Raw genomic sequence first — 9243 nt, 5'->3', positions numbered from 1 at the left:
ATTATGATCCTTAGAAAGCCTGAGTCCCATGGTTTCCGATTTAGCCCACTTGCCATAAGATATTTTTTATCGGGACATCCAATGTCCATAGACGCTAACTTGGACGACCCAATTGGTCATCGTTGATTTGGACTTGAGCTCAAATCGAACCAACCCAAGATTATCAAAGTTGGCTTCGCATATCTTTGGACCTAACGAGAGATTTATTATACATGCGACTATTATATATCCAAAATCTGCGATCTTTTAAATTTTTCATGTATTCTTAGTACCTTCCTATATAACTAGACTACATGCAGTGCATGTGCATAGGTCTCGTACACGCCCAAATGCATGTTGATATTTTTTGTGCATTGAGATGATATCTAACTCAAAAAAATTAGCATTATATCACATTAATTTTTAATCTTAAATATATATAAATAAAAAATATAATAACAAAATTCTATATATTTGAAATTTGCGCAACCCTTTTATGAATCTATGTTAAAATAAACTATTAACAATTAAAATTTAAAACGAATAGAGAAATACAACGTCTAATTCAAACTTATAACAATTTTTGTTGCATCTGGATGATATCTAGCTCAAAAGAATCATTATTAAATCATATTAGTGTTAAATCTTAAATACACAATAAATAAAAAAATTGCAATAGCTAGATCCTATAGCTCCAAGATTTGTACAACAACTATATAAATTTATATTTAAACAAATTATTAATGATCAAATTTTTTAATAAGAAGCAAAATGTGGTTTCCAAATCTAATTTCAAATGCAATGGCAAAATTCTATAAAGTCGAGATTTGGTCAACTATTTTATGCATCAATATTTAAACATACTATTAACAATCAAAATTTAAAATGAGTAGGAAAATATAACTTTCAATTTCAAATTATAATAATTTTTATTGCATGTAGATGATATTTAACTCAAAAAAACAGCATTAAATCATACTAACATTAAATCTTAAATATACAATAAATAAAAGACTACAATAGCTAAATTCTATAGCTCTGAGAGTTGTGCAAGAACTATATATATTTATATTTAAACAAATTATTAACGACAGAATTTTTAAATAAGAAGCAAAATGCGTTTCCAAATTTAAATTCAATTATTTTCCTTATGTTCACCCTCTTTTCATCCGTATAAGATTAAGATCCATGCTAATATCTATCTTTTGTTCACTCTTTCAACATCTAAACTGCCTTCAGATCCATGTTCACATCATGTTTCACCTTCTCCATAGGTTTGCTTTAATACTCGTGCCACTATTTCTTAGCCAGCGTGCCCTATGGGATTGCCTAAACACCCGTGCCACTATTTATTAGCCGGTGTGAACTCCCTGGAACTGACCACACATATCCGCTTATAAGCGAGATGGCTCGGTCACGCGTGGAGTAATCTCTCCCAATTTGTTTTTCTATGTTTTTTTTCTTGCTTCATTAGGACAAGTACGACTCGACTGGTCAACAACAGTAGCTATGACGAGGCAAGTCGACCGCAGACATCCCTCTACCAATGTGATGACACAATCACGCTTGTTTGAAGAGTGATCTCCTTCATTTTTTCTCCACCTATTTTTTTTCTTGTTTTAGTGGGCTATATACTCCGGAGAGAAGTTAGACTACTAACTATTTATTAAAGCAGGTACGGAGCAGAAGAGATGTTTCCGGGTTTATTCATTAAAATGGGTACCATTTCGTCGGGTTTTTTTCATTGTTTTAATTTTTTTCTTATTTCAGTGTCCGGAGGCAAGGCAGACTGATCACAGTTTAATTAAAACAGGTACGAAGCGGCGAGGGTGTTTCACGGTTCATTCATTAAAATAGGTACTATTTTTTTTTTTTTAGCTATGGTATAAAGTGTTTTTTTTTTTTTTTCTGAAAACGGGTTACCATACACTACGTGTATGAATACAAAACCCGCACCACCCGCGCACCTCCATCCTGTACAAATCCGTTGAAGTTAACCTTGAGGAAACTCGGAGGTGGGGGTTCCCAGGTGAAAAACACCATCTGAGGAGCTGCCGAAGCAGAGAGGGAACCTCAGGTGTCCCAAGCTATCAAAGGTCCATTGGAAGAGGGTCTGATCTCCAATGCCTGTATTCGCGCGAACTCCGCTACAAACCTCGGTGACACCCTGCGCTCACCGAGGGTGCGGGCCGGGCCAACCAGATCTAATGAGCAGTGCAGGTCGCTCTGATAGCCTCCCAACATATCTGAGGGCGGGCCAACCACTGCTGTATCATCTGTAAGAACTGAAGCCTCCCACTCCAGACCTCTCGCGGGATCCCTGCCCACTGCTATGCCAACCTCGCCCACGTACACTGGAAGAGCACGTGGTCGACCGACTCCTCGACACTGCATGTACGCACTCCGCTGGGATTCCTCAGCCTCGCCTGCTCAGCACTGCTCTCGTCGGAAGGCGGTCCCACGCCACCTTCCATAGAAAGAGTGCCGCCCTCGGGTGAAGCTCCGACCTCCAGATCCAAATGCAGTCCTACCCCGACTCATGCTCTCGCTGGATAACCTGGGAAAGGTCTCCCAGTCTGATGCTGGATCGGCAAGAGGTGCCCCATAGTTTTAGACGGCACCGCGTGGAGGTCTCCGATGTCAACAACTGGATATTCAGGGTATGGTCCAGATGAGTAGATGGTCCCCATAGTTTTATGAGAGGGTGTACGTTGGGTGACACGGAAGTATGTGTACGATTGTTCGGCCCATCCTGGTCCTTTGTGTTGCCTTGCTGACTTGCTGACCCACAGGCCCATTGTAGCCTGACTCGATTTGCAGGCTTCTTATCAGCAGTCAGCTGCCGGCTATGGAGCTCCGGAGACCGCTTTACTAGTTTTAACTCCCACCAAATTTTAGCTTAAATTATAAACCACAAGTTGGAGGTAGAGATGGATCTTCGGTGACCAATCCCATTTTCGCCTAAATCTTCGTACCTCTGCATAATGACAATACAAATGTGAAATTTCATAAATATCATATAAATTGGAACATGAACAATAAGATAACACATGTTTTAATTCGTTTTATATAGCAGCCATTGCAATAGCAAAACAGTGGAAGTTATATAAATCTTAATAATTATATATCTACGTTAATATATAATAAGAACTCGATCTTGAACGTTTTTTGGCCATTTAACTAGCTTACTCAGGTGATATCACATGATTTGATAAAGAAAAGATTTATGGAAACGATAAAATTTATTTTTGTAAAAAGATATTTGTCTGCAAAATGGATACAGCTCTCTTATTTGCTAGGAACCAAGAATGCTTTATTTTCCTTTCATCTGTAGGGAAAAAAAAAATCTAAAATTCTTAAAATTCCCAACATAATTTCAACAAGTTATTTTTAATCAATTAGACTTAAAACCACATATAAACCAAACTCTCTGTAAGACCACTGTTGGTATTTCGACTGTCTTACAAGTGATCATGTGAGGGAGGAATTCAGCAAGATATAAATCTAAGTTCCTGTTTGTTTCTTAAATTAAATTGTCATATATAATTAGATTAAAATGCTTAAGTATCTCAAAAAATATCACTCAAAAAATTATTTAGCTGGTGTGGTGCATTCTTATTGTTCTTTTTCGAGTTCGTATCATGAAGTGTGCCCTTTGATGAATCAGAGTGGTTGGTTCAGGGTTGTTCATTCTTTGTACATCCCAGATTTTAGTCTCCCAGCGAAAACTTCGTAGTGAGTTGAGGACCTTACGACGTTTTTTTGGTCAAAAATGACCGTTTGACGCTCGGATGATGTGGTGCTTGGCGATAGGCCCATCTACCTGCCACGTAGGAAAAGTAGGCGCCGCGCATGGGATGCCTTGTCCATTTCGGACGGTAGGATGCTGGCGGGAAAGCGGAGCGCCCCTGCCTTGGGACGTCTCTCACTACCGCAGCTGGCGGCCACGTGCCAATCCGCCTCAATTCCCGCGCCACCTGTCGGGTTTCTTTTGACCTCGTGGCGTCCTCACCCACCACCTAATTCCAAAAGCATGAAGAAGAAAACCGAAAAAAAGAAAACCGACACCCCATTTCTCCATCTTCGTCTTCTCCTCCTGACAAGTACAATAAGTTGGCCGACTTCACGTTCCTATAAAACACTAATAAGGACACATCCGCATCGCTTTGCACCCCTCCTCTTCGCCTGAATGTTTTCCGTTCCCCTTTCGTTTTGCTCCGTTGGCTCTGAGACCTTAAATCCCTACGGAGAGATGGGTAGGGTAGTTTTCCTTCTGTAAATAAAACCGACTCGCTGTCGGTTCCTTGATTTGTTGTACCCGGCGCCTAATTTAGGTAAGGTACAGGGAATCAAGGATAGGAAGGAAGGGGGAGGAGGGGAGCCAAGGGGCGGCGCATGGAAAGAAGGGGAGAAGGAATGGGGCCCCGGCAGCGGTGGAGGAGACTGAAAGATCGGCTACGGTTAAAGGGCGTCGCCTGGTGCGGCAGCCCCTGGGCCCGCTCCCGCGCCGCCGACATCCATCACCGCTCCCCCTTCGACGCCTCCACCACCGCGTCCCAAGAAGACGCCGCGGCCGGGGCGGGGCCGAGGTACCGGCGGGAGGCGGCGGCGGCGGCGCGGAACCGGAGGGAGAGCGATCAAGATTTCGGATGCATCCTGGACCAGGCGCCGGCGGGGGACGCGGTGGCGGCGATTGAGGAGGAGGAGGAGGAGATGAACCTGGCGATGGCGCTGGCGGCGGAGAGGGACGGGACGATAACGCCGTTCACGGAGCGGTTGTCGCTGATGAGGCTGATGAACGAAGGTGGGGAGGAGAGGAGCAAGGAGGAGGGAGGGGAGGGGATGGCGGAAGGCGGGGAGTGGTGGGGATGCTGCGTGTGTATGGGGAGGCGGAAGGGGGCGGCGTTCATCCCGTGCGGGCACACCTTCTGCCGGGTCTGCGCGCGGGAACTCTGGATCAGCCGGGGCTCCTGCCCGCTCTGCAACCAGTTGATCCTCGAGACGCTCGACATCTACTGATCGATCCCTCATTGCTTCATTTAATCTTTGGCTCTTCGCTTCGTGATTCCCTCCTCCCGCTGCCACCTGCTTCCGCCTCCTGTCCCGCATTCGATTCGGAGCTATTTCCGATTCATCGAGCGGTGCGAGGTGTCCTCCCTTGTTTTCTTGTTCAGTACTTCTCTTTTCTGTGCCCTTCGGAAACTCTGCTATTTTGATGGATGTTTGTAATTCCAAGTTTATAAGAAGGATCTGTTCATGCTAATTCGACCGGAATTGGATCTGCTTGTTTAACTATTGGTACAACATTAGTAATATGGATGTACGTTATATGTCCTTGCCTTTTTAAACTATTAAAACTAAGTTTTATAGGAAACAAATAAATAACTGTTTCTGCTAAATTCATTTATTACGGATGTCTTGTTTATTTTAATTAAATTTATCAACCAGTTAGTCTTGTAAAAATTTTACTAATTGTTTCATATCATGGGAATTTTACTAGATTCTATAGGGATACTAGGAAGGCTAACGTGCTGCAGGTGGTATTATTATTGTCTGGTTTTGTAATAATATTTATCATGACATGCGTTTAAGAATAGCTGACTATCTTATACGGATTTTAGATGTTGAGCAGTGCTATTTATATAATATCATCTTAGGGGAAAAAAATAATATCATCTCAAAGGAAAGAATGGAAACCTCAACGTGGATTTTTTGGTTCAACGAGACGAAAACATGGAAAGCTGGACTAATCTGCAGCTAAATACCAATTTTACCCTTGGTGGTTCATTAGAGGGGAAAAGTCGATAGCAAGTGCTTCGCGTCGTAGTTCCATATTGGCTAATAAAACAGATACTGTGTGACAAGTATCAGAGCAAGGCCCATTATACCTCACAATTTTTACTAATCATATAGACCTTTTAATGAGGGATATCAGTAAAGGAGGATAAGGTAGGATCGAGTAGGACCTAATCCATGGATGGGCCTCCTCCCTCAAGTGGGAACCAATCATAATGAGGACATCATGAGATTGGGTGGGCGAGATAATCATAGTCTTCTATTAACTAATAAAAGAGGTGCCATATGGATTTATTAATCTGGGCCGGTCCTCTTCCTAACGCCTTAAATTTTTGGTCAATAACTCGATAGCATTTGGGAGGTTTGGGAAGGACCATTAATTTTCCTTTAACAAATTGTGTTCAATATGATTTGTGTGTTTCTCGATTCTAATTCAACTGATGTAGTTAAATCTCTTTGGAAATAGTATCAAGGGTCACTTGTAGGTAGTGAAATATTATTTTGTGTGCATATGCAAGCTTCTCGACTAAAATTCAAATTGATGTAGTTAAATCTCTTCGGAAATAGTATCAACGGTCATTTGTAGGTAATGAAATATTATTTTGTTTGCATATGCAAGCCTTTCCCTTTCCCCGTCTTTTAGCAACTTGGGGTTTTCAGGTTTTCTCCCTCTTTAATTCCTGCTCTTTTTTGCTCGAGGATCTCCAGTTTCTCTTCTCAATGTTGCATCCATTTCATTACTATTATATAACGAGGGATGGCTGTTCCACTGCTTAGCTAATCCTACTCAATTTAACATAATTTAGTCAGTATATGTCATAAATCTGAAATGAGACCACGAGAGACCTAGAGATATATTTCTTTGGCCCTGCTTTTATATGAGCCACTATATAAATAATATTGTTTCCAAGGAGAACACCTAATCTGGATAGAGCCGTGCATTAGACCCATGAAGTCAATCAAAAAGTTAGGTCGATCAGATGAAATTCGTTTGGTGTTTTAGAATTAAGGACATAAAATATTTGTAGCCAAAGCAAACAAGCAAGAAGAGGAATAAAATACGAAAAAAAATCAGTAATAGATTAGAAAATCCAAAGAGATTTAATTGAGAAAGAAAATACACTATTTGCAATCAATTGAATGCAACATTAATCTTCTCCAGCAAATATTGAAGCTCATGCATGGATACATTGTCCAAACATAAGCTAGGTGCTGCCGTAGTCGTTGCAGTTGCAAATTGTCGAAGTGTGCCAAAAAGAGAGTGATTTCTTATTCATCCCTTGTACCTTAAATTTCATGGAATTGCTTGCAATCATAGGCATTTGATAACAGAAGCGGCCCAATGTATTTGGGGACCTAAAGTCGTTTTATCTTTGAGGCCTTTCCTGTAGTAGGCTGGCCTAAAGTGAACTTAGGACCTTTTTTTCTTTCCATTTTGTCTTTGAGGCTTTTCTGGCTTTTTTGGGCCGCAGCTTTAGACGACCGCCTAAGTAACCTAAGGATTGGTCCGATCCTTTTTGATAACTTCCAGAGATTTCAATAACTAACCTGGCATTTATCTTGATGAGCCAGTGGCTTGTTCTTCAACAATTCTCCATTTACACAACAATGCCCTTTTCTTGGTGCTGCGGTCAGAAGGGTTTTAACAACAACTACTCTTCATTTGCTCATCGGCCTCGTAATTGTAGCCACTCTAATTAAGGCACGATGCTCTTAATCAAAATTTCAGGTAAACAATAGAAAATCTATTGCAGCTTTCTATGAATAATGTAATCATTTATTCTGATTAAAAAAATACGATCCATATTCTTGCTCTCTTGGTTTGTTGATGCATGTTATGTTGTGGCATTTTCTTGAGTTATTCGTAAAATCTCCAAAATTATGGAGAAAGTTCAGAGTATATTGTTGAAATCTGTTGTTGTACATTTCTTCCTTGTATAAGCAATTATATAGAAACACTATAAATATGGAGACATTCTTACCCAAATAGATTGAAGAAAGAATTTTCCCACAACTCCAATTTCTTTTTCTACAATTGATAAATTGGGGCAGTGAAAACTTGGCCCAACTCGATTAAAAATCAACTGATTTATATAAAGCGCAATCTGTAGGAATTTATAGACATGTTTTTGATTGATCCAATTTAACTCAGAGTAGACGCCAATTAAATAATCACTTTTTAACCATGGAAATTATAACAATTAGAAAAAAAAACAAGTAACATTAATCCAACACTTTCAGAAAGGAGAAAAGCATTTTGAGGAATTTTAGCTTTTCATTTCTAGATATGATTTTCTTGATAAAGGTTATCTCTTTGATCGAGATTATAGATATCTTTGAATTAATCCCTGAAAGTTTTTAGTCTGACTAAATATTATTTGATCTTGAGAATATTCTATGCACATATGTACCCTACCTCCCTTGAGCACCCAACATGTCATGAAAAATAAGCAAAATGTGGAACAGACATATAAAATAATCTTACATAAGATATTAACTAGTGTTTCTATTTCTTTTTGGGTACAGAGTGTTTTCTTTCTTTTTTTTTGAAAAAAAATGTCATGTTACTTTTGCTTAAATTAAAATATGAACTCATAACAGAGAAACTTCCTTTTCCCCTTGCAAAAAATCTCATATTTAATTGAGCTTTCTCAAGATCTGCTTACTAGTAATTCTTCATGTTAAATATAAAAAATCATGAGCACCCAAAACCAATATTACTCTGATGCAGGTTTGCTCCAAAAGGATGTGAAAAATTATAAGCAAAGCTTTCAAAAAATATATTTAGCCTGGCCAAAAGATCGGGTAATGAGATAGCACATATATGGGCAAAATATGGAAATCATACCGAAGAATTTGAAGTCTATATTGAGGAACTTCCAGATTTCCTTACAGTTTTTTCACAAGAATTAGCTAGTCATCTTGATCAAAAAATTATGATCATTTTTTCGATCAAGAAACAAGTTATCATAAACTTTTCAATCATGTTACAATACCAACTTATGATAAAAGGTGAAAGTAGGCAAGCACTAACTAAACCTAGGTATAGTTTAGAACAAACATAAATAATGGGTAGAAGAAACCCTAAATCAGAAACTAGTGAAGCCAAGGTCATTTTCACCGGAGAACACACAAACATAAGGGAAGACTCTTTTCCCCTCTCACATATAATAGAAGAGAGCTTAGGCACATTACAAGGAAGACGAAGGAAGCGGAAATATTCTCCGGCTCTTCTTTTTTTTTTTTGTGGTACAACGGCGGCTGACATCTTGCGAATATGAATGCAGCCAATAAAATCAAAAAACAAAAGGCTACATAGGGCTCTGGTGCAAACACGTGGTCCGTCTAGATAAATTTTACAGCGTGGTGAGTAGCAAAGAAGGTAATCTAGTAAGCGGCATCGTTTGCAGACGTAAGATAGGAAAAGAGCAAAGATGGGGTGTGTGTCTGGAACTTGGTGTCTACTAT

At 39.7% G+C, this 9243-nt stretch overlaps 1 protein-coding gene across 1 annotated transcript; it reads left to right on the top strand.

The window, feature by feature from the left end:
• Nucleotides 1-4336: 4336 nt before the first annotated feature.
• LOC103714043 lies at nt 4337-5327 on the top strand. Its single transcript, XM_008801175.4, has one exon. It carries the CDS (start codon nt 4375-4377, stop codon nt 4996-4998), a length of 624 nt encoding a protein of 207 aa, XP_008799397.1. The 5' UTR covers nt 4337-4374; the 3' UTR covers nt 4999-5327.
• The last annotated feature ends 3916 nt before the right edge of the window (nt 5328-9243 follow it).

Source organism: Phoenix dactylifera, unplaced genomic scaffold, assembly GCF_009389715.1.
Source record: "Phoenix dactylifera cultivar Barhee BC4 unplaced genomic scaffold, palm_55x_up_171113_PBpolish2nd_filt_p 000299F, whole genome shotgun sequence".
Classification (NCBI taxonomy): domain Eukaryota; kingdom Viridiplantae; phylum Streptophyta; class Magnoliopsida; order Arecales; family Arecaceae; genus Phoenix; species Phoenix dactylifera.
This window is presented reverse-complemented; position numbering and strand designations above follow the sequence as displayed.